The 25,720-nt window shown below is 41.8% G+C and overlaps 2 protein-coding genes across 3 annotated transcripts; one reads left to right on the top strand and one right to left on the bottom strand.

Annotated features, from left to right (window-relative positions):
* The first annotated feature begins 3,494 nt into the window (after positions 1-3,494).
* Positions 3,495-8,079, top strand: mapre3a (microtubule-associated protein, RP/EB family, member 3a). Of its 2 annotated transcripts, none has more exons than XM_084569861.1 (6): positions 3,495-3,769; positions 3,876-4,021; positions 4,146-4,302; positions 5,939-6,081; positions 6,271-6,423; positions 7,870-8,079. In XM_084569861.1, exons 1-6 carry the CDS (start codon positions 3,649-3,651, stop codon positions 7,936-7,938), a joined length of 789 nt encoding a protein of 262 aa, XP_084425987.1. In that variant the 5' UTR covers positions 3,495-3,648; the 3' UTR covers positions 7,939-8,079. The 2 variants fall into 2 exon arrangements, with proteins under 2 accessions (XP_084425987.1, XP_084425986.1); XM_084569860.1 differs by having other exon boundaries at positions 4,146-4,338.
* Positions 8,080-10,602: 2,523 nt separating this feature from the next.
* Positions 10,603-24,980, bottom strand: LOC311505010 (otoferlin; the record flags this gene model as incomplete). Its single annotated transcript, XM_084568392.1, has 41 exons — positions 10,603-11,066; positions 13,874-13,974; positions 14,268-14,446; positions 14,559-14,800; positions 14,909-15,007; positions 15,124-15,212; positions 15,307-15,449; positions 15,578-15,738; positions 15,846-16,016; positions 16,105-16,232; positions 16,321-16,452; positions 16,553-16,690; positions 16,781-16,893; positions 17,561-17,633; positions 17,727-17,855; positions 17,957-17,983; positions 18,271-18,344; positions 18,483-18,645; positions 18,753-18,914; positions 19,000-19,119; positions 19,217-19,378; positions 20,113-20,247; positions 20,349-20,473; positions 20,605-20,794; positions 20,896-21,048; positions 21,133-21,249; positions 21,333-21,419; positions 21,501-21,605; positions 21,691-21,811; positions 21,907-22,090; positions 22,247-22,355; positions 22,674-22,897; positions 23,019-23,205; positions 23,299-23,485; positions 23,571-23,730; positions 23,813-23,897; positions 23,995-24,057; positions 24,145-24,276; positions 24,374-24,428; positions 24,531-24,648; positions 24,935-24,980. 41 exons carry the CDS (start codon positions 24,978-24,980, stop codon positions 10,886-10,888), a joined length of 5,370 nt encoding a protein of 1,789 aa, XP_084424518.1. The 3' UTR covers positions 10,603-10,885.
* Between the last annotated feature and the right edge of the window lie 740 nt (positions 24,981-25,720).

Below are 25,720 nucleotides of genomic sequence, written 5' to 3'. Positions count from 1 at the left end.
CCAAGTCTTCAGGGGATCAAATGCCTTCTTATGCCACCGAACGTTTGTATGTTTGTTTAGCGACTACAGAAAAGCACTGATACTTTTTTAAGTTACTGTATTTCTATTGTTTTTTTTAAAAATTCTGCTTGTGAATAATTGTCTTAGTAACTTGATTGTATTTTTGTCAGAACTGCAGTGTAAGCAGGGATGCACGCAAGAGTTAGATGATTTTTTTTTTTAGACCCAGTTATGTTCAGGAGATGATCGTGATACAGTAAACTGTGTTGTTTGTTTGATTTCTTTCGGGGGGGACGGATTTCACTTTTGTTCCATATCATGCTCCAGTGAATCTTGCCGTGTCCCCCCCACCTCCCAAATGTCCACTGGTGCTGAACAATGTATCGTCACATTGAATTCCTTTACTTCTTGTTTCTTCTTGCAGCTCTTTATCACATGATTTGAGTGCAAATAAACCACAATGAAATGAAACCCTCTGATTGCTGTGTGAGCTGATTGATCGGCGTTGAACAGGAGCTAACTATATAAAAGTACATTTTCAGGTATTTGTATTTAAATGCTACTTTATAGTTTTACATCACAGCATTTCAGCAGGAGACATTGTAGTTTGTACTCCTCTACATTTACTTTTTGGCTTTTGACCTCTAACAAGACAAGCACTGAGAGCCTATCCCAGCAGTCACTGGGCGAGAGGACACCCTGGACAGGTCGCCAGTCTATCGCATGGCTAACACAGAGGGACGGACAACCATTCACACTCACACCTACGGCCAATTTAGAATAATTCATCATCATCGGACTGCAGAAGTTCTCAGACGACACTGCAATTGTGGAGAGCATCAGAGATGGACAAGAGCAGGAGTACAAGATTCTGGTGAACAACTTCGTCTCGTGGTGCGGCGCAAACCACCTCCTGATCAAATACAGCTAAAAACAAGGTGATGGTAGTGAATTTCCAGAGGTCCAGGGCCCACCTGCAGCCCGTAACCATCCACCGTGAGAGGTGGTTCAGACCTATAAGTACTTGGGCCTACAGCTGGATCACAAACTGGGCTGGTCGACTAACAGAGTCATCTCTATTTCCTCATCTAACATCTGCTGGAAGCTGCTGGACATGTTCTACCAGACTATCGTTGCCATTGCCCTCTTCTACGCTGTGGTGTGCTGGGGAGGCAGCATTAAGATGAAGGACACCTCTCGGCTGGACAAGCTGATACAGAAGGTGGGCTCTGCGGTATGGGGCAGAGCTGGAGTCCCTGACATTGGTGGCAGAGGCAAGGACCTTGAACAAACTCCGGTCCATCATGAACAATGTCCACCACCCTCTACATGACACCATAGTCAGGCAGAGAAGCTCTTTCAGTGACAGGCTGCTGTCTCTGTCCTGCTTCACAGACAGGATAGGGAGGTCCTCTGTCCCTCAGGCCATAAGACTAAATACTGTATCTTCAACTGTAACTACTCCTGTTCATATGTGATGAAGCTACTGGACACAGAATTTCCCAGGGGATAAATAAACTATCTATCTATCTATTGTTCCCAGACATTTTTTACAGGCATCCATAGACAACAACATACACCATGTGGTGCGTTTGTATCTTAAGACTGCATCCAAACTAGCTTCACCTCATCCAGCTGTAAATGTAAAAGTCTGCTTATGTATGCCTTCATCAATATTAACAGACGCTTAACATTGATGCTTTCACTTTGACTGAAGAAGGATTCTGGTTGTGTGACTAGTATTTTCACGTGTCAGGCAAAATATTTTTAAACATTAAGTGTGACCTCTCAAAAACCTTAGTCACTGGCAGGGCCCAAAACCCCAACCAGAAACATCATGTGTCTCTTAGCTGGAACAGGCCAAAGTCCTATTTATAATGGACCTTTAACAGCATGGAGTCGGGCGCATGCGTGTTAGGGGCTGGATTGTTGCAGCCCCAGACAGGGCGGCCCGTTACCAAGCACTGCACCGCGCAGGGTCTGACAACGACGACAGCAACGGGCATTGACATAAGGAATACAGCCAGCGTGATAACAACACAGACACTCCGGAATAACAGTGAGTATCGGCGCTTTCACGACCCGCTCACCAACTCTGGCCTGATCATTTCTCCCCCTTTTTTTTTTTATTTTTTTTGCGCGTTTGCGGCGGTGCTGCGTTTTTAATTCCCACGCAGAAGAGAGGATATTTCCCGTGCACTGACAGTCCTGAGGTATTCGGGGAGGCCTGTAGAGGGGGCCGCTCGGAAAGCAGCACCACCAGCGCTGCGGCTTTTTTAACCGAAACGCACCCTGCAAAACGGGCACATTTATTGTTCTCTGCTCGGGCTTGAGAATGCCAGACCCCCGCCCCATTTCATTCCACTCCTGCAAGACTTCAACGGTTTGCAGTCGGGGTTTTGCTGCAGTCATCATCTTAGCTTTCTTTTTCTTTTTTCTTTTTACAAGGCCAGGCTGATTTTTTTATTTTTTTTTTTAAAGAATATATTGACTTCCCTTTTATGTGTTTTCCTCGACACAGTTAACCGTATTTATTAAATTTAAACCCACTGCAAGGTCTGCAAACGTAAGCCGAACCAGTTGTGTGTCATAGATGGGTTTTCTTTGCATGGTTAAAAGGTTGTAATCATGTAATTGTAGGATAGCCGAGCCCCGTGGGAGAATGCTGGTATGCGCTGATGAAGGTGCATTCACAATGCTGGTGTCATCACCAGAAATCACAGCTTGTTCAGTCTCACTACTGGAGTAAAAATGATTCTGATTTCTCTCTCGTGCTGTCAGGTGCAGCATCATTTTCAAATGCTGTCTTTGTTAGTATGAATTCTATTTGCAGTGCAGGAAACGTTGAGGTGTTCTACTGTAATATCAGTCTGACATGACACCGCTGGAAGATACTAACAGGCAGGCAAAGTGAGCACAGAGGAGGCTGGGGGAGCTGCCAGATGTGTAAAGCTGCTCACAAACACCGGGATATTTCTGTTTAATCTAGGGAGGATTACACTCAACGCGCGTCTGTAGATTAAAACTGAGAGTGAAAGAGTCAAAAATCGAGCGTGTGTGTGTGTGTGTGTGTGGGGGGGGGGGGGGGGGGGGGGGGTTAAGTGCAGGCCGGCAACTGCAACAAGCCCAGGGTCTCTAATACCACCCAACGACACATGATGGAAACATGGTAGAAACTGCTAGAAACCTGTGGATGCATTTGGGATTTAGATTACAGGGTTAAACAGTAATGGGGTGAATCCTAGTTAAAATGCAGGACAAGCGGTTGATCTACAAATATAAACCAATATAGCTGTTTCTCTTACAAAAAACTTGACTTACCAGATGTAAGGATTTGTTGGTAACCTAAGAAACAAAGCTGAAACAAAGGCTACTGGACTTGAAGATGTTAAGTCACCTAATGATGGCAAAACATCTTCAAGGAACCTTCAGGCATTTGTTGTTGTTTTTTTTTTTTTACCTGGGGGGGATTAGACTCTGCAACTTGATTATTAATCAGTATACTTTGATTTACAAACCGTGGCTGAAGGTGAAGATGAAGTTATCGGTCTGAATTAGCATGAACCTTGGTCTAACGTTGAAGTCCTGCAGAAAAAGCCAACTCAGTGGGTGTTTGACTGTTCTTGTGTTTTCTTTCACAGGTAGGGGATGGCAGTGAATGTGTACGCCACATCTGTGTCCATTGACAACCTCAGCCGACATGACATGCTGGCATGGGTCAACGACTCTTTGCATCTCACCTACACCAAGATTGAACAGCTCTGTTCAGGTGAGGCGGACAAATAAACAGGCTCTGATTTTCATTTTTTAACAAACTCGTGCTGTGGAAATTCTGAAAATTTGTCGTCTCTTTGTGATTTTTTTATTTTTTTCAGGAGCGGCATACTGCCAGTTCATGGACATGTTGTTTCCAGGGTGCATTCTTCTGAAGAAGGTTAAATTTCAAGCCAAGCTGGAGCATGAATTTATACACAACTTCAAAGTTCTTCAGGCAGCTTTTAAAAGGATGAGCGTCGACAAAGTCAGAATCCTTTAATCCTCCATTCGGCACTTTTTTTTTTATAATTTATATTTTCATGTCTTAAATACATCTTTTTGTGCTCTGTCTACTAACCATAAAAGCATTTCTTCTTTCCATTGTGCAGATAATTCCTGTAGAAAAGCTTGTAAAAGGGAAATTCCAAGACAACTTTGAATTCGTCCAATGGTTCAAGAAGTTCTTCGACGCCAACTACGACGGGAAGGAGTACGACCCTTTACTAGCCAGACAGGGGCAGGACGTGGCCCCTCCCCCCAATCCAGGTGATCAATTTATCCACAAACCAAAGAGAAACCCAGGTAAAGCAAACCATTTTGCCTTTGCTGCACGGTCTTGCTGAGCTTTGTTTGGCTCAAGAGCGCTCCCTGCAAGCAAGTGGTGTGAGCGGCACGATTCACAGAATGACTGCTGTCCTCCTCGATCCATCTCACTGCCCAGCATTCACAAAACTATGACACTGTAGGTATGGCTGAGTCACTGCTGGGGTTTTAGCATTATGCTGCCTTCAAATGGAACTCGTGGGTTTGTGGTTATGAGACGGGAAGGCGTGCACACAAAATACTGCAAGTGGTAACATGAGGCGTAAGAGCTGTAACTCACCAATCCAATGGTCGGCAGTCAATAAACATCTGTAGCTCTAGTTCCAGCAGTATGTCCTGCACCGTTGACACTAGTTGGACTAGTTTTCATTTAAGTGTAGTAGAGAGACTACTGCCACCTGCTGGTACGGAGAGTTATTTCCTCTCATGCAGACGCAGCTAGCTAGCCGTTGGCTGGATTCTTTGTGGTGAGTTCCTGAGCCGACAGTTTGGCTTTGTTGTTGGTAGCTTGTTAATGTCGGTTTGCTGTGTCCAGGCCTAAAGCTTGGACAACACCATTGCTAGGTAACATGTTAGCGTCAAGAAAACACAGAGGCATTCAGCAAGCTAATGACCTGGTAACTTAATATAGGAAATAAAAAGGCATGACAAAATGATGCAGCTGTTGGGAGTATTCTCATTTTCCTTAGATTTAATATAAGATTATGAAGTATATACAGCTAAATCACAATTTACAGCACTATCTACCTCCAATATTTCTGAAAACGTCACTACCAGAACGATTACCAGACCCATTCACATGGATTTCTCTCGTGAACACGATAAATACGACAGCATTTGAAGGCAGCAATAAACACCACAGTTCATAGTGGGATGCAGCTTTAGTGAGGCAGTAAATCCACATTATGCAACTCATAATTATAACTTTACTTTCTCAGTTGTAATTGATCATGATCCGTAAACACCTACTGAAATATTACATAGAACTATTCACCCCCAGTGTCCTGCATCATGCAGGTGATGCAACACTGACAACTAAAAACAGGTTTGTCATTTTACTAACAAGAGTAATGTCAGCCTGACTGCCTTGCTCTGTCTCCATGAAAGCTTTTTTTGCTTGAAAATCATGGCAAACTATCTAATCTGACTTGTAGCGTGTGATAAGCCTGCTTTGTGACTTTGTCACTGGGAAGCAGCGGGGTTGTAAATGGGCAGAGTGACTGCATTTATTTTCAAAACTGCAATAATGTGTGCTGGCATGTTTTGTTTTTATCTGAAACACCTTTGCTGAAGCACTTATAGAGGTTTGGTATGACCAAGGTTTTTCTTTTTTAAGATTCTGACTCAAATAAACTTTCAGCCATAAATAAATTAAATTTACAATTTGGCTCTTTGACATCTTTCATCAAAAACAAAAAAGACATATCAAAGTCACAACAATGAGCTGCAAGCCGATAGCATCAGCGCTCTATAATGTGCTATATCCATTGCCACAATCGCTACACGGCCAAAATAATTGCAGTTTACTTTACTTTCATTTCAATTGCTCAACACCTCTCACCATCTCTGACCACTCCAGGACCACAGAGGACATCTCCGACAGTTCCCAAAAACATGCCAACACCACAGCGGGTCCAGCACAACACTCCGGCCATGAGGAAGAACCCATCTTTGTCTAGAAATGGAGGCAGCGATGCCGAGATCATGGAGCTAAATCAACAGGTAGAGTTGCATGTGTGTTGATGCTCACATCTTATATCACTGCCTTGAAACAAGGATGCGATCTACACTTCTGTGTTCTCGTTCACTTCACAAAAACCATTGCGGTGGTTCGACTTGACGACATTGTTCATAGTAGTTTTTTGGGACTTCTGGCTTATTTCTAAACATTTCTTTTTCTTTCCTCCTAAGTTGATGGAGTTGAAGTTGACTGTGGATGGACTAGAGAAGGAGAGAGACTTCTACTTCAGCAAACTACGGGACATCGAGCTGATCTGCCAGGAGCACGAGAGTGACAGCAACCCCGTCCTCAGCAGGATAATTGACATTCTCTACGCAACAGAGGTATCTGTCCATTAGGAGTGAACTTTTTAACCATGCAAGCAATCCGTGAGGATTATATCTATTTTTAAATGGTATAGTGTCATAGTTATTGGGTGTTTTGTTATTTTTAGCAGTCACTACCGAAGGGCATGTTCTAGACCAGGGGTGTCAAACTGATCCGTGAAAGGGCCACTGTGGCTGCAGGTTTTCATTCCAACCATGCAGCACCCATGCAGTGGGTGTGGCTGGCAAGTTTTTGTTCCAATCAAGCAAGAGGACACCTGAAATGACTGCGTGAAGGCAGTTCAGTTGATTGATTGAGCCAAGTCAGGTGTTCTGCTGCATGGTTGGAATGAACATAGACATATATAGATAGACGCGTCATTGAGCGCTGCCGTCTACTAGAGCGGCGTGCCTACAGGGCGGCCATCTTGGAACAGGGCCACTCGCCTCCTACAGTGCATTACATCTATGGAGGAATGGGGTTTCTACACAATAAAAGTGATCATAAATCGCTCAGTTGAAGTCCGGCATCTTTTCTTTACAATCTTCTGTCAGAAGCTAGTCTGCTGATAACATTAAGTAAAATTTGTATTTGGGTAGTAAAACCATATTTTTATCATAGCTACATGTGTGACGTTTTTAACAGATCAATACGTTTGGAAATCGGTCCAAAATTCAGCGAATAATTCTACTTTGAGATTGAGGGGTACCTCTTTCCTTCGTATATACATGCCCCGCTGCCTCTGCGAGCCCTGTACCAAGATGGCGGCGCTTTAGGCACGTCCCTCCACAGTCAATGACGCGTCCATCTATATATGTCTATGGGAATGAAAACCTGCAGCCACAGCGTCCCTTTCACGGATCAGTTTGACACCTGTGTTCTAGACAGATTAAAGGACCAGTGTGTATAATTCACTGCCATCTAGTGGTGAGGTTGCAAATTGTAGACAGCTGAATACCCCTTTCTCAACCTCTGGGGCTGAAAAAAGACAAAAACTGCAGTTCCTCAAATCCTACAAATGCCACTTAAGGCTGACTCCAACAGGGAGTCAATCACAACAGACGTCCATGTTGAAGTGTCCAAATTTACAGCAGAAATAAACATGTTTACATCTTGGTGCAAATTTAAGAAGAAAAAAAAAAAAAAGATTTTGGTCTCTAAAGCCAATTTCACCGGTCATGACAACTGTTTGGGGGAGCGTCTTTATACAACTTGCCGGTTTAAATTATAGCAGAATTTTGCATTTCTACAAAGATTAGCCCAAATCCTACAAACTGGTTCAGGGGGCAGAAAGAGTGTTTTGGTGACCAAGCTATGGTATATATTTCTATATGCAAATTAATAGTTGTGTTACTTTGATCAAATCTCGATGGTTTCAACTTCTAGCTGAGGACAGTAACAGAAAAAGTTAAACTCCCTGTGCAGACGACATTGTAACGTACCTGTGTTTTTCTGTATCTCAGGAAGGCTTTGCACCTCCAGAGGATGACGACCTCGATGAACAAGCTCACCTGGACCAGGATGAATACTGAACCCTTCATCGCTCCCTCTCCCCTCGTCATCTCCATCTTCCCCTTCCTTTTCTTTTTTTTGCCCTCATTTATTTTCTACTCTCTCTGCACGGTTTCTATAAATACTCACCATCATCCCTGCTCTCTGTCTGTCTTTTCCTTTCTTTATCATATAAATATATATATAAATATATATATATCTGTTGGTAACCTAACCCCTCCACCCTCTGGGCGTCTACACAGAATACACAACTCGTCTGCATCATTATTTGCTGCTCCTCCCTGCCTCCACTTACACAGTAAACAATAACAGTAATGTATGACGTATCACAGTTATTTCAGCATGAGTAACGCAGAAAAAATAAAGCCGAGCCTGGCATGGAGGTTGTTATGGCAAGTTTAGGTCTGTAAATATTACCAACATTTTTAATTTCTCAAAGGACAACGTCTCATTCTGGAGTTATTTATTTGCCTTTGGTGCGCTGTTAATACTACTGTTAGAGCACAGAACAACACCTCTGCTCCAATGTGCCATCAGGACACTCCCTGAGATACTAAAGCTGTAACAAAAGTGACTTTTTAATAACAGTTTCTTATTTATTTAACTTATATTTAGTTTAGATTAACTTTCTGTAGCAAAATCGGTGCAAACCTACTGTACAAGAATTGAAAGCCGGGGCCATGTTAGCTATTATTCCTGTTACGGAGGGTTCATGGCATGTAGAAATGCTGAAGGAAGTTGTTCATGGCAAATGATAAGTGCTCTGCGATTATTCGTTATTGATCAGCAACATATCTGAGCATGAGAATGTTACACATTGACTGTGAATGAGTGATATTTTGTAAATGTATTTTTCTGTGGAGACTCTGTATGATGTCGCACGATCCTGGTTAATTGGCTGACATGCAGTAGCCTTTAAGTTCAAAATTTAGAGGTTATAGGATATGCGCCTGCAGACTGACAACATGGTTTATAGATTGTAGCAGCTCTAATGTTTTTTAAGGAAATCCTGACACTTAATCAGTACACCTACATAATTCACGTGACAGCTTTTGTCATGTTTTTACTGCTAATCATTCTGTGTTTATACGTTTAATTTGCTGCAAAACGGTTTCCCCAGGGTTTATGAGTTGTGGTCTGGAAGAAAGTCACTGTTAAGAGATCTATGATCATTAGTATACAGGTAAACGAGGAAGTCTCTTTATCCTTTCCGAGCTATTTTTTACTTTGTAAACTGGCTGTTGTCTGCTCTGGATCTTGCCTTCATTGACCATGTAAACATCAACAGAACACTCATCTTTTGAGTTTTGGATAAATAAACAGTTGTGAAACAAACGGCTGTGCTGTATTTTGTGTGGATTATAGTTGTTCTAAAGTGACGCAGATCTTTGAATATAATAATGTATCTGGTAACTCTGATGAACACAATGATTTTGACATCCTTTTGATTGTGCATGTTGTAATCAACATTTTAAGAGGTAGCAGGCTCTTGTACAGTTTTTCTACCACCCAATTTCAAGAGTCAAATACTGACTCTAATACATAACGTGATACATAATATGACAACTCAGTTATACAATTTCATTTGAAGACATCACTTTGCGTTTGTCACGCTTTTGTCATATATTATAATGTATAGTAAAAGTCGCTGTACTTCCATGAGTCACCGAGCGGGGGATTAGCTCAAATGGTAGAGCGCTCGCTTAGCATGCGAGAGGTAGCGGGATCGATGCCCGCATCCTCCAAATACGCTTTTGAAGTCTTTTCGCTTACACGTTATATAAAATATATACACAGAATACAATATATTTACATACTCGTTTGAAGCAGTTAACAGGAGTTATGCGGGTAAAACAAAGTCGTTCACGGACTGTTATTTAAGACCATTGAACACATTAAAGACGTTGTGTGTGTGTGTGCGTGTACTACTGCGTTAGAAATAGTTCACACATAGTATATTACAGATATTAGAAAAATACAGACACATTAACATGACGTAAACGATCCGTTAATTCATTTGAGCTGATAATTAGTATCACGTAATCATGTGTGTGTTAGTTTCTTCTGAGGACCAGCAGATGGCAGTAAAGTTCTCCAAATGTGCTGGAAAGCCGCTACGACGCATTTATTTGAAGTTTCATGGCTCCACATAATATTACAAAGTACAATTCAAGAGCAAAAAAAGCAGAAATTTAACAAACTCTTACCGTCGAAAACAGCGTAGTTGTAGTAGTGACGTCCTAACGGCTGATTTTCTGATGTTATGAAACCGTTGACAACGGGGGATTAGCTCAAATGGTAGAGCGCTCGCTTAGCATGCGAGAGGTAGCGGGATCGATGCCCGCATCCTCCAGATGATCCTTTTTGAAAACGACGTTCCTTTGTGGCCTCTCCAACACACCCTCTTCCTCATCGTGAATATCAGACAGTAAAACAGTATAGACAGTTGTTATCTGTCAAATACACACAAATTCAGAAATATTTTTGATGTGCTAAGTCCATGTGCACTCCTGTGGATTTTTTTATATATATATCTACTGCAACAAAGATTATTGTTTGCAGTTTCCATTTTCGATAACGTGATGAGTGAAACACTTGACATGACCCATATCATGTTAAGATTAGAAACGTTTATTGTCCGCTGTTAACAAACAGATGAGTTCACAATACATCAGAACAAAGAGATCAGTCTTAACTTTAGTAAGCAACCACAACAATCACAGACACAAACAAGGCCAAAATAAAACTAATCATCATTAAGAAATAATAACAAATTTGCACCTCTACATGATTAGATGTCAAACTGAGATTACCTTTTTTTTTTTTTTTTGTATAGTGGAGCCATATATAATACGCATAATCTCAAACCTGATTCTGTCTTTTGTCAAATGGGAACAAAACAAAACAAAACACAAAGCTAAGATACAAGTGAAACAATTTCTTTACAGTGTAAAACAAACAGATCTTTCAGGCTCCCAGCATTTTCTTGACCATGTATCCAGGCATGTTGTAGAGGAACAGACCCAAGATGGCCAGCAGCAGGAGGGCGGTGACAATCTTGATGGTCAGCCACCTGTACTGGTCACAGATCAGGTGTTTCGCAGCTTTGAAGGGGATGAGGAACCAGAGGAGAGCAATGTCTGGACGGCTGGTGGAGTACAGAGAGGGAGACAGTGTTTTAGTCAAACAGCACAAAGCAAGAGTCGACAAATGTGAACTTCCAGGGGTTGTCAGCACTTTGAATAGTTTTGTTTTAGAAATAATTACAAGAACGCCGTACGCATGTTTAAGTGTTTTTAAAAGTAATTTTATTCTAGTAGATTTCCCATATGGAACAAGAAACACATGTTTGAGCCACGTGCAACAACAAGATGTCCACTCACCTTTCAGTTTCCACACAAACACGCGCACGCAAAAAGAGACGACACAACCACCAAACAGCTGAATGGTCCAGATGTCAGTTTATTCACATATTTGAAACAGAAGCAAGGAAATCTGAATTCAAACACAAGCTAACTATGTTAAATATCATTACTTTGCTTTAAATCTTTTAATCTAATTAAGCGATGGTCATTTATTTTCATAGGTGAGCAGTGGGTATTAAATGAAGTCCTCACAACTATATGAGATTTGCGCACATTAATTACCAATCATGGACACACTCGGGATGTATTATTAGCACTGCTGTTATAATAATGCTTTGATTATTTTATGAAATTGTAAATTTGAAAAAACAAATTATTACTGAAGTCACACCATTTGGAAAAAAAAGTGAAAACCTCTACTGTTTTGTTTCTCTTTAAGCTCCCAGCATTTTCTTGACCATGTATCCAGGCATGTTGTAGAGGAACAGAGCCAAAATGGCCAGCAGCAGGAGGGCAGTGACAATCTTGATGGTCAGCCACCTGTACTGGTCACACACCAGGTGTTTCGCGGCTTTGAAAGGGATGAGGAACCAGAGGAGAGCAACATCTGGGCGGCTGTTGGGAGTGAAGATTGGTGAAAAATAAAAGTGTTAAGAAGCCAAAGCCAACACAGCAAACATGGCTAGTGAGAAGAAGTTCCCACATACTGATCCACCATTTTCATTTTCATGCTGGTGCAGAGGTGGAAACTTAACAGACAGAGCCAAGTGCTAAAATATATATACACACTAGGTTTATTTTTCTCCTCTTCCTGTACTTAAACTACTTTATGAAGTAGTAAAGTTTGTTTATACTGTAAGTCTGAGGGTCTTAAAGGGAGGGAGAAATTAAAGAGACAGGGAAAACATCTGGATCAATTGGTATGAAATTATGATCTGTTTCACTTTCTAACTTTTTATGTTGTGCCGTGCATGTTGTTGAGCAAACATGCAAAAATAATTAATAATAAAAAAAAAGATATAAGAACTCCATATTGCCTCAATGCAAATCTGTGTTTAACTGTTCATGTAGATGGGAAGATGGCAGCGTGCACAGATGCAGAATTACTTACCTCGCTTTATGCTACGATTATATTTAATGCCACTTCTGATTGTGCTGATTTTTAAAAAATCCTACTCTTACTCTGCTACCAAACTGAGAGTCGCCTCAAATAGTTTAGTTGGACAAGCTAAATTGACAATGAAGTGTCTTATGCAGACCAGACCTTGCAGGATATGGGACTGCTTGGCTACTCAAGATATTCGGTTCACTTTATTGCATCTATTTTATACTTGTCTGAATCCAGTTTTGTATCTGAGCCTCCGGCTAATGCAGGTTTGACCTCTGACCCCTAAGTTTTGTCTGACAGGTATTTTGACCAAGGTTTCCTCTCTTGAAACTGGGCTTTCTTCTAATGATTTTCTCTAGTTGCACAGTCTATTGTATGTTTGGGTAGTGCAAATCTTTTCACCATATCCTCACTGACGACTCATTCTCTTCACTTAAGCTTGATGTGAATATTACAGCTACAAACAAAGACTTTAATCTTCAACTTTAAGCTGAAAATGTGAATAAATTGCCCATTAATTAACATTTTTTTGTTTCCTGTCGACTTTGAGTCAGTAGGGGAATAAAATCTCAAAATAAATCCATCAATAAAGTAATTTCTAGAAGATTTTCAACGTATTCTAAGTACATTTTGCTCTCCCTTTGTCTATTTAAATTATATCAATGGATTTTAAAATGCTACAATTTTAAGAGAAAGTGTGGATAGAAAGGATAGAAGAGTGAGAGAGAGTGGGAAGTCATCTGGTTTTAGTGAAACTGCTGGAACTTTCTGCAGGAGCGTCAGAGCGACACCTCAAACTCCCAGCATTTTCTTGACCATGTAACCAGGCATGCTGTAGAGGAAAAGAGCCAGCATAGCCAGCAGCAGGAGAGCAGTGACAATCTTGATGGCCAGCCACTTGTACTGGTTGCAGACCAAGTGTTTTATGGCTTTGAAGGGAGTGAGGAACCACAGAAGGCTGGTGTCGGGACGGCTGGAAGGACAGAAATGTGCACGTTGAGTAATACAGACTTCAAGCACTACAGATTTATTCTGTTCTCACTCTGTCATTTGAATTTAAATTTAGCAACGTGAACAATAACAAAGGAAAAAAAATAAATCAAGACGGGGAAATAGCACGTTGAGAAGCTAAAGGCGATTCTAGGTAGAAACCTAGAGAGAAAGAAACAGCAACTTACCGTTAAAGAAAGCAGTCCAGAGCTTTGCAGAAGTAAATGCGTACAAATGTCTTTCCTCACTTGGTGAAATTATTTCTGCGTATTACCTTTTTTATGCAAATCTATTATGATTGTTTATGTGTTTTTATTCTTGTTTAAAAGGTGGCTTTTTAGAACCGATTTAGATTTTAACTTATTTTATGACATTTTAGAACCGTTTATAGACTCTTGTAACACTTTTCTGTGTGTGTAGGAGGACAAATGTGACTGGGATAAATGGATTAAGACGATAGTATTGGTGTTGAGAGAAAAGCATCCTTCATACTTGGGTTTCTCTAGCGGATCTGGTTCGTTTCGTCCTTCACCAACTGGGCTTTTCTCTGCTTCCTCTCCTGTCAGAAGGTGCAGCTCTGCTTCCACTTTTCCCTGAAATGAAACAATTCACATCTGTCACTGTGTGTTTTTTTCCCTCAAGGACAGAGAATACACAACTCAAGCTAGATAATTTCATTAATTTCTGATAAAGCTCTATGGGAGGGAGTATCGTCAATAGCAACCAACGATTGGATTGTCATGAAATTCAATGTCCCCAGAGGTATGACTTCGTATATTTAACACAACGTTAAGATGCTAACAAGCTACAATAAGACGTTAAACAGCCTTGTAGGATTATCTTTGGTTGTGACGTGCATTTGAGGTTGCTCTAAGCTGTGACCCACCGTGAGCTCAAACTCATCTTCTTCATTTCTGGCCACAAACGGCCACCAGCCCTTGATCCTCTTCTGTTTGAAGATGGAGACCATGGGCATCTCTGCTTCGTTCGTCACCATCTCGATGGTGCACTGCTTGGGCGTCTTTGCGCCGCGCGGGAAACGGTTCAGGTCCAGCTCAATTGCACCTGCGGAGACATTTATTAACTGAAGTCAAATAAATCAAATGTTGATAACTATGGTAGCATCTTCTAAATAATGTTTTCTGGGGTGAATTATTAATACGATAGTTGCTGATACCTAGGAAATCATCTGCAGAGAAATGATCAGCGTCCCACACTTGCAGGTTAAGTCGAGCGGGGATCTTGTACTCAGTCTCGTCCCAGGCAAACATGGACTCTTTTTTTGAGATGACGATCTTCTCCTCGGCCATGAGATAGTCGAAGGGGTAGACGAAGCGCCAGTTGAAGTTTCCCTCTCCGGTGATGGAGTGGTAATGGACGTCAGTGTCCTGTTTGTCCTCCTGCTGCCCCTTCAGCCAACTGTTACAGGGAAAGTCAATTGTCAATTAATTGCTTTTTTTATTGTGGTCTAGCATGTAAACACAGGAAAGAAAGAAACAAATATAAACACATCAAGTCCATATCTACCCTCGCACAAATATGTCGCTTGATTTCTCTCCAGTGAAGATATCATCATCCTCTAGAACGACTTCATCTGTGTTCCAAATGATCACCCTCAGTTCAAACCTGCACACAAGCAAAAACTTTACTTTAAACCTTTGCATTTATTATTATAAATTCCCAACGTTATACAGTGCCATCGTTGGACAATTTATGCTGCAAACTGTCGATTTGACCCATACTTCTTTGGTTTCCTTGGAGAAATGTCGAGTGCAGGGCCCGGTGCAGTCATATCCTTGGGGAACATATCCACCCACATCTCAATTCTTCCCTAAACACAATCGAATACAAGATAACATTGCCTTTCAGGAGACAAACAGAGAACAAAAGCTGTTTAAGGCATTTACACTAGTACACCGACATACTTGTTCAATTCCTGGTTTATCGGGGTGGAGCAGCGGTCTGGTCTCCACGTGTTCCGGGACGAGCTTGCAGCCGACTTTTGGGATTTCCTCCCAGTGCTTCAGCACAGTCAGAGCAAGGTGTTCATCCGTCTGCTTCTTCAAACCTGACAAACATCATGATAAATCCGTGATTTACCTTAACACCTGATCCTACTGAGTTAGTATCCTCAGAAGAAAGCGAATAAGTAATTAGGCTTATGGAGTGGGAGAAATAAAGCAGGTCATAAAATACCATTTTCATCCTCTATCTCAGTTGGTGCCATGAAGACGCGGTTCTCCACCTTCACTCTTCCTCCAGGGCCGTAGTGAGGCCCGTCCAGTTTGCCATCCTTGCAGAGCTTAGCCAGGATTTGAGTGGGTTTCATCGGGTCTCGCCACACATTGTAACCATGGCTACAGAAAAGAACAAGCACAGTTGCGTTTACCTCACAAAGTACACAGAAAGATGAATCCTACATTAAATCAGTGCTGCTACAGGAAGTTCAGCCTCTCTTTCTCACATGGCGTAGTTGGACGTGATGCCACATGTGGCTCTGTGTTTGCTGTAGAAGCGGTTCTCGAGGTCGAGTTTGGTTTCTCCAATCAGATCGTCGGTTCCCACCAGGTCCCAGTCATAAATTGACACCGCTAGTGTGGAATCCATCGGGAATGTGGCCTCGATGTCGAAAGATCTGACGACATGAGGAACGTTACGATTCGGGCACTGCACCGTAAAATCTCAAAAGATCACACAGATATATTTAAAGCTGCTGCACTTACTTGCCAAACAGAGGGTTTAGCTGTTTTGAGATGTAGTTCTCTTTGTCTCTTATCTCTGTTTTTCCCAGTTTGATTGCAATGTAGGGGTCAGCTTTCCCATTTATGTCTGCAGGATGCAGATCAGTCGCCTAGCAGAAAATAACAATAATCTAGTACTAAGCAGGTATTAAGAGCCATCACATTATAACGCTTTGAAGGCCAGCATGCGTAGCTTACCCTGATGACATAGACGCGGACTAGGATGTTGATAGGATCGTTGTGAGGAATGTTCTGAAACATTCCCAAGTTGGTGTCAAAGCTCATGTCCCTGGGCATGTCGTCCGACACTTTGTACATGCACATTGAGCCCTACGGTGACACAGTCAAACAAACAAAATTATATATTGTAAAAATACTGGAGGGAAATGTGGTAAATTAAAAAACTCTCTATATAGGAGGAAGTTCTTACTTTGAATTTTCCCACAATCCTGTCCTCATCTGTCACATTTTGGTCGTCGTCGTCGCCGCCCTTTCCCCTGAACAGGTTAAAACTGTGCAGCCAGTCCTCAAAACTGTCAAACTCGCTCTCCAGTTCCTTCGGATACACCTAGTTTGACAACAAAAACACAACAGCATAAATTTAATAATGAGCTCTCCCTTTTCCTAAGAATGCGTTTTCCTTCAAGCCGTCCACTACCTTCAGCTCATCCAGCTTTGGCTTTTTCCTCTCAAACGGATCGGCCGCCTGCTTCTTCTTTTTCCCTTTGCCTCTCTTGGTGCCTTTCACAGGAGAGTCATCAGGTTTGATATCTGAGTACAGGTTAGCAGCGAGGACGGAGGAGGGAAGAGGGGGAACGGGAGGATGGGGAGGGCGAAGGAGCAGAGCACTCGAGACATGAATACCTCATGAAAGTTGCCAAAACCAGCTTTAACTGTATACAGCAAGCATACCATTGAATTGTATACTATTAAAGTATACAGTCCAGTGGAGATACTTGGTATTTTGAAGGGTTATCCTCCAGGCAGACTGCTGTGTAGTCTTTTTTTTCTCTACTGTATTATTATTATTATTATTATTATTATTGACAACTTTCATGGTCAGCATACGGCCAATATGCGCATATGGGAGAGAAAAAGCGGCTGTCCCACAAATGGAAATTTGGATTCATGTCAGCATCTACATGGAGGCATTCTCGGGCTACGAAGACTACGAGGTTCACTACTGCACTGTAGAAGAAAACAACAGAGTTAGTGAACTTATAAAGGATGAACATGCACGGATTAAAAATAAAAAAATGTTTGTCCTAAAAGCTGATATTGTTGTTCTCTAATGTCGATTCTATGTTCCCCTAATGCTAAGATATGACAGTGGAGAGGATGAGGATTAAATGTAGCTACTACTTATTCTGTGCTGACACAGAGAGTAAACATAATGGAAACCTAAAAATGTGTTAATTAAGATCTCATCTTGTTCTACCTCCGCCATCTGCAACGTCCACGTCATCTTTGTCCTCTGAATCTGAGAGAGCTGCCTCCTGAGCTTTGAGTGCCTGAAGGAGGAGATGATTATTTGTCATACGCATTTGTCAATCAACCCATATTCATATTCATTCATGTACCACACCAAGAATGTTCCTACTCACCTCTGTCAAAGTCTCAATGGAGGCAAAATATTTGGACCACCAGTCCAGCATGCTCTCATCAAGTTCCTCCTCTTCAGGCTCATCGCCCTTCTTCCTCTTCTTCTTCTTCCCCTTATCATTGTCATCATCCTTTTAATACAAGCGTTACAGAGTCAGAGTCAGTAAGTGTTTGAGACACAACGTGACATCTTTCAGTTTGATTTATATAAATTGTAAAGTACTCAGATTACCTCAACTTTGACCACAGCATCGGAGCACTAGAGAGGAACAACAGATTGTGAAATCATTATATTTTTATGTACAATTGCAACGGTTTACCAGAAAAACTACTATTTAAAACCACTGTAAAGGTACAGACACACCAAACTAGCAGGAACGAAGGCCGACCGCGAAGTCAACTCACGTTGCCTGTGTCTGGGCCATAAAGTTGCACTTGGACACAGCACAAAGACTATAGCAAATGGCCATTCTTTGACTGTCGAAACATCAGGTTGGTGTGTCATGAGCTGAAATCTTTGCATCAAGTTTAAAAAGCGAAACTTACAGACTCTAGTTTGACCACAGTCTCCATCTTCTTAAAGGTAGGCTCAGGTTCCATGTTGACAACAATGATTTCCTCTGAGAAGTAGGAGGGTTGTGGAGCATTGTCAAAGAGGGTTTATGGTTATCATTGCAAGATATGCACGAATGTAGTCCTGGCACCAATGTTGCTGAGTATTAACATGATATTAAAATATCCAGTCTTTAAGTTCATACCTGTAGTGACCCAGTTGTTGGCCTGCTTGTCTGCTCCCCTGTAGATGAACTTGCGCAGGCTGGTGACGGCATTAGATCCGACCAAAGTGTAGCGGCCAAAAGCTCTGCAGTCCACCACTCGAATGTTCAGAGGAGGGTGAAGCAGCTCGTTCTCGGGCAGATCCTGCCACCCAAATATCCAGATTTAGATTTAACGACACGTATACAGTAAGTTTACTTTTAATAGGTGATGGAAGTGTGTGTGACAAAAGAAATGATTAAATACTGTACCACTTCAAACCACTTGACAAGAGTGCTGAAGTTGGGGTTTTTCCTGTAGTTGGCGATGACAGCGGACTGAACTCCCTTTCCAGCGCATTCGACGTCCACACGAGGACGATCCACCTGGGCAAGATTCACCCTCTTCAAGTCCCTCAACCCCCAGAACAAAACCTGAAGGAAAGAGACGTTTTACTTGTGTTTTACTTTTATATTTCTTTACTCAAACACACTCTCCTGTTCACGTCAAAGTCTTCACCTCAATCCTGTACTTGCTGAGCACTGGTCTGATCCCCAGTGGCACAGGCATGATGGGGCCGCGGTCAATATCTGTTGGACCGTCTATTGGAGGAAGGTCGGCTTTTCCATTGGGGCCAATCTAACGGACAAACAAAAAGAAATATAAAACATCTGTAGCGATGGAAGCTCACAAGTGGATGATGTGTATAGAAAAAATAAATAAAGAAAAGACTAACCTGCAGCAGTTCAAAGGCAGCCAGCATTTCTCCAGCAGTGCAGTTCCCACGGTAGATCTGATAGTACTCCAGCTGGGGAGGAAAGCGCGGGGGGCCGTAGTGCTCATCAGCCATCTTGACCACGGGCTTCGCAAAGGTTCGGCCCATGAAGTCGGCTTTACCCTGGAAGCATACATTTGTAAACATGAGAAAACTCTAACTTTTGGCCTTCCATATTCAATATACTTAATAAAGAAGGCTGATTGTGGTTTAATCATTATTTTGTCTTACTACTACATCAGCAGGAAGAAACATGGCTTGAAATGCACATGTTTCTAGACAGACTAAATAAAGAGCACTGAAAAGATCATAAAGAAAAACAAATAATAATAATAATAAACAAAAGCAAGATCCCTAAGATAACCAGTGAACTGCAAAACAGATACAGCATGTTTACATATCTTGCAGTCAGTGGTTAAGAAAAAATTCCTGTCGGCCACATACAAAAAAAAACCCACAAAGTTTACACTTAAAGGAATGCAACAGGGATAAGTTGATCAAGGAGGATCATCCTGCGGATCCTTATGGACGTGTCTTATTCCTCTTGCATGCCTTTGAATACAATCTACTCTGCACACATTACAGTGCTACTACTGTACGTCAAGCCATTCCACACTCTACTTATCCAAACCGTCATCCAAAACAATGGTGTTATTGTCAGGAGCAGACATAAAATTGTCAGTCAGCGACACACGTTCTTTCACATATACATTCATTGAGACAAACAAAAAAATCTGATAAACATTTTAAGTTACAGACAAATATAAACTATTAGGTTGCTATCCGGAAGGAAGAGTTTTTTTTGCTTACATTATTGCAAATGTAAAACAGAGTCTCTATTTCAAAACAACCCTCACCACTGTGTCTTGATCATAGAGTTCAATGACAATGATGGGAGGGTCGTCTCTCAGTTCGCTGGCTTCTCCAAACAGCTCCACGTTCTCAAAAACCAGCAGCTGGTCCCATGTAGGACAGAGAGTCTCAGCCAGCACCTGGAAAAAAAACCAAACAAAATGTGTCACAACAACCCGCATAGTAAACCCTAATTTAGGTCAACGGGTCACCAACTAAAAGGTATTTTGAGTGCGCTCACCTCAGTGACTTGGCTCTGTGTTGAGAAGAAGACTCTTGCAAACGGGTCGGACAGACCAGTGCTATCTGCAGCAAACAGACTGCGAGCCTGGTACATGTGGACTCTCAGCTGGAAGATCTGTTTCACTGCACAAATAAACAATAGGTCTTACTGAAAACAGAATTATCTTTATATTGATATGAATCCACATTTTGTAGCAATGCCCTTGTGTTTGAGATAAACATGTAAGAAATATTCAACTGGATGATGGTCTTACTCATGTATGTGAGGCTGATGGGAGGCGAGGCGGGCAGGCCAGGTCCCTTGGACAACTTATTCTCTTCAAATCCATTGGGCAGGCCGCTCAGGTAGTCTTTGCGCTGTTTGGTCAGACCCAGCCACAGATAAATCTCTGTCTTGGATTGAACTGTCCAGCCGGCAGGTCCAAAACCTTTCTTACCAGGAATCTTTAAATGAAGACAAAAACAAGTGGAACATGGTTGATGGTGAAAGGAAGTTGATGTGTGACTGGATGTGCATATCAGCCGTATATTACGTGTAAACTCACCCTGAGGAAGATTGTCTTGACTTTGCCACAGTCCTTTCCCCTCTCTTCATCTATACTGGAGAAAAGGATGTCTTTGGAAGGGACACGTGCATAAGCGATACGCTTCCCATTACTTATCATCCATATGAATATATCAGGAACGCTGTGTTGAGGCTGCAAAAAGAAAAGGGCCATTCCTGTTGAACATATCGTTTCAAGTGACCACTGCATTACAGACACATGTGGTGCAGATCTTACTTCGTCGACCAGGAAGCGCAGTTTTGTCAGGAAGTTCTGGGACAGCTTGAGTTTATCTCTCACTGTGCTTTTTTTCACCTGGGACCTCATGGCCTTCGCTTGCTGACCTATGGCCTCCTAAACCAAGAAACAGACTCAGCTTTTAGCAGTTGAGCGCAAATATTTATAAGCTGAAGAAATAGTAAATTAAATGAACGTACCACTTCTGACATGCACAGCTTCAGTCTCTCCCTGTCAAGTTTGGTCCTGCCCGACTGATTCTGGTCCTTGTTTGCCAACGACAGATACTGACTGAAAAAATCAGAGCTCGGTCAGATTAAGTTAAGTTAATCAATCAGACTGAATATTCAAAACTATTTGGTGACTACAGACCTGCATCCTTGGCTGAGCTCCTCGAGGACACCTCTAAGCCTGCGCTCAGGATAGGTCTTCTCTGTCTTGATGATCTCTTGCACATCATTCAGTCCGTCCTCCTGTAAAAAGCAATTTAACGCCATAACATTAGCATTTGGTATAGTTTTGTATTCACTGAGACCAATAACAGATTGTATGTCTTGCCAGTTTGTCAGCAATGTTGTCAATAATGTTGGCGTTGTACAGCCTCCTTCTCTGATCCTGCCACCAACTCTTGATGAAGATACACGGCTTCCTCTCGAAATATGGAAGGTGAAAGTAGTTTCTGTGGATTGAAATGAGATTGGAATTACTTAATTAGACAAATGCGGTTGTTTAAACGGTTACATGTGCTCATTTCATCACTTTTATTGCTCTGACCGGTCAGTGATGACAGGTTTCATGGGCGGAGTGGTTGCCACTGAGGTGAGGTCTCCATCGTCGTCCATCTCCTCCTCACTGGAGTTGTGTATCAGTTCGGTTTCCTCTTCGTCGCCATCGCCTCCGCCCTTCTTCCCCTTCGACCTGGGTTTGATAGCTCCGTCGATCTCGTTTCCATAGTAACCTGGTAAGGAGTTAACACAGTCACCCCATAAGGTGTGATGAGTGGCTTCAAATGGTTTGAATAGGAAGTACATATAAAACACACCAACAAGACTATTTTATGTTTTCATTTGTCACTAAATTATAACGTAATAATGTTTAAGCTAAAAGTAATTACCTATAGTGACCTCGAAGCTGATCGGCTTATCACCAATCTTTCTGTCAATCATTGTGGCCTCCAGGAAAGACCCAAAGAGGAAAAACTCCTCAACCTTTCCAGTAGCAGTCTGTTAAAAAAAAAAAAACAAAGCATACAACCTTTGCTCTTTCTTTCTTGGCGAACAAAACTCTTGAATTCATTAATATTGACAGCTATCACTTTGATATCATGTCCTGAGGGGGGGCGCCTGTCGACTCTTCAGTGTGACTTACATTGTCCACCGACAGACAGAAGCCACGTTAATTCAAACAGCCATTAATAATGCATCAGATGGGCTAAATTAAAAACTATTAATTATTCACAATAACCACAACACAATGACCTGTCAGCAGGAGTAACAATTGGCTTCCTCTGCATGGCTGCCCATCTAAGCAGAGAGACCCACCTCTGAGATGTTGGGCACTCCCTCCAGCTGCACCTCTGTGGAGCTGGTGATTTCGGGCGAGGAGGTGTCCAGGATCTCCACACCCAGGCTGATGAGGAGGCGGGCCCTGAAGGACACCCCCTCTCCGAGCCCTTCGTTTAACTCCTGGTACTCGTCCATCAGGGTGTAGGTCCGGGTGGAGCCGTACATGTTCACCCAGGCAGGTCCCAGTGTAGGGAGGAAGCCTGAGGAATAAACAATATAAATTATATGAATGGAAAGGTGCTGGACAGATGATTTTTTTACATGGCAAGAAACTTATAGAAATGGAGAACCTTTGGAGATAGACATATTTCTTAACATCACCTTTGTCCCCATCATTGGAAATCTTCCGTAGGTCTAAGAAGTGTGTTCCTAACGCAACGTCATTCACTTTATCTGAGTCGCGGAGCTGGATCTTCATGCGTTTGCACAGCGGTGGAAACATCTCAGTGAAAACGATTTGCTCATTCCAGATGGGCTCGTAGCAGCTTTTTTGGACTGATGTCTTGCCCTGAAATCAATCACACATTACATCCATTTATCATTTCAGACTCAGGAATATTTGAACGTATTTTGAGCGTTTTAGATCTTTGTTAGCACTTACCTTCTGCCCAGCGAACTGTACTTGGACATAAGGATCAACCAGGTCCTTATTTTCCCCAATAAAGGCCTTTTTGACGTTGGCCATGATGCTGGTGTTCATTCTGGGGAGTCCCTCAGCTCTGTAGATCTTCAGGTAATAGCGAGCCCACTGTCGCTCTGCAGGCACGCCCTCTGGTAGCAGGAGATTGCTGAAACAGAATTGGTTTTAAGAGTTAAACTGAACTATTTGATAGATTAAACAGCTGCGGCTGTGTTCGACTAAACGTTATCTACCCATCTATGTCATCTTCGTCAGATTCATTGGCTTTGTGTGGTGTCTTTATAGTGTCTCCTTTAGCCACAACTGCAACGTCACATTTAACGTAGCCTTTGCATCCCGCTGTGATGTCGTCAGGGTCCGACAACAGGGCCCATTTGTGGTAAAACTGATGTTCTGCAAGACAAGAAAAATAAAAATTAATTTACATATCAGCATCATTAATAAACAACATAGCTGATTTTCACTGATTGTTTACCTGGCTGGGAGTAGATTGTGCCGACATCCAGTTTAAAGGTTCCAACCAGTGTTCCACTGCGCAGGAGATTTTTGGAGTGGATTACCTAAATGCCAGGTTCATGGAAATATTATGAAACATTACATACAAAGGAGTAATAGAAATAACAAGTATTTGTCAGCTTTGAGAATTAAAATACTTACAGACAACTTCAGGATTTTGTCAAACATAACATCGGGAGGGACGTGGAAGTCAAACACAAAATACTGGAAATGAAAAAAAAGGAGTATTGTTACAAATACAGTATATAGTATAATTAAAATAGATGCAACATGTTGTAATGACTAACTCACTTCATTGTAGTAGGGGCAGTTGGTTGACTCTTTCATTGAGGTGTACTTTTTATCATCTCCAATCTCCACACAGACCATTGGATCCATGTTCAGTCCCACCAGCTGTCTGGCCTCAATCACTGTCACACTGACCTGAAATTTAAAGCATCGAGTGATTGACAAAGAGGCTGGCTGATTCATTAACTGATAACGTACCAACAGCACTACATTCAACATGACTTTCCCTTACTTGGTAATCTACTGGTCTTCCAGAACTGGGCTCCATCTTGATGTCTGGCTTCGATCTGCACGAGAGCGAAGTATCAGAAATCAGTGTAAACCTTCAGACAGATGCTCATGAATAACATTATAAGTGTTTCAAGGGCAGCCATCAGAGCCATGCTTGCCTCTTATTAGACACGTTAGTGGTGACAGCTGTGACTGAGGCCAGGGAGATGGTGTCGGGGTCGGGGCCTCCTCCCATGAACATGCCCAGGTTCTCTGTCTCCAAAATAGCCGGCTCATCTGGACACACAAATAAGGACAATTAAAATTCGTGATACTCACATGCTAGGGCTTTATGGGACACTATAGCTACTATAAAAGTCAATGACTAGAACAAAATCAGAAAGCAGCTGCTGCGTTTCTATTTTTTAGGATAGCAAAACATTGATAGAAAATCTTCAGCATTTGGAATACAAGAAATTCTCTACTGAAGAGGGCTGAAATGGGTTGTAAGGCAGGAGGAGTTGTGTAATGTCAGACAGGATTTCGTTGCGTCTGTGACCTAATCCTCCATCTTGGCTGTTACCTCCATTTCTGTCCTCCTTGTGTCCACGGTTCTTACTGCGCTTCATGGTTCAAAAAGATTCTTTGTGCTCTCTGTGAAGAAAATTTAAAGGGATTTACTATTTCATAGAAAAAAGAAGAAATTAATGAAGAAACATTGGTGATATATAGTTAATTTGACCAGCTTCTTTCAAAAATGTAGACTTTAACTAAGATGTTACACCTGTTAATCTGTTTTCTGTGCATGTTTTGCAGCCTGAACCCAGCCTCTTGTATTTCATAAAACCTGTTGCTCAAAAACAAAAACTTCAAAGCCGCTAAACCATGACGTTACACTTCAATGCGATGAAGACCGAAGAAGGCCAACAGCTAATTGCTCTCAACTGGAAAATCCCTAAATTATTAAAAGCGTTTAGAACACCGAAGTCATAAGATTTGGGTATTTATTCAAACCCAGATCATATGACTTGAGAAATGTCATCACAGAACACATACAGAAAACATTTAAGCTGTCATTTTAAGACTGGTGTCAGTGTGCTACCACACCCTGCTTTAGCCCTTTAAAAGGCCCTTTCAATTATTTAAATCCGCTGACCTTAATACATCAATTAAAGGGGATCCATTTCACAAGCACTGTGAAAAATAATACACTTAAAATAATTGATATGCAATAATTAATCTAGACAATGCGTCCACCACAACTGCACACTGTTAATCTAAAAGGTTATATTCAAAACTGGTGTATAAAAGCCCTTCATGAACGGCTACTGCCTTGCACAGTTTCTGGTCATTTTCAAATGTATCTGTA

The sequence above is a fragment of the Chelon labrosus genome (genome assembly GCF_963514085.1).
Source record: "Chelon labrosus genome assembly, chromosome: 20".
Classification (NCBI taxonomy): domain Eukaryota; kingdom Metazoa; phylum Chordata; class Actinopteri; order Mugiliformes; family Mugilidae; genus Chelon; species Chelon labrosus.
Note: the sequence above shows the minus strand (reverse complement) of the source record. Positions and strands in the feature narration are given on the sequence as shown.

Bases quoted from the DNA above. Each gene is read 5' to 3' on its own strand.
- mapre3a (XM_084569860.1), top strand. From the start codon at position 3,649: ATGGCAGTGAATGTGTACGCCACATCTGTGTCCATTGACAACCTCAGC. The intron at 4,022-4,145 runs GTCAGAATCCTT...TCCATTGTGCAG, and splicing joins AAAGGATGAGCGTCGACAAA to ATAATTCCTGTAGAAAAGCT. The intron at 6,424-7,869 runs GTATCTGTCCAT...TCTGTATCTCAG, and splicing joins ACATTCTCTACGCAACAGAG to GAAGGCTTTGCACCTCCAGA.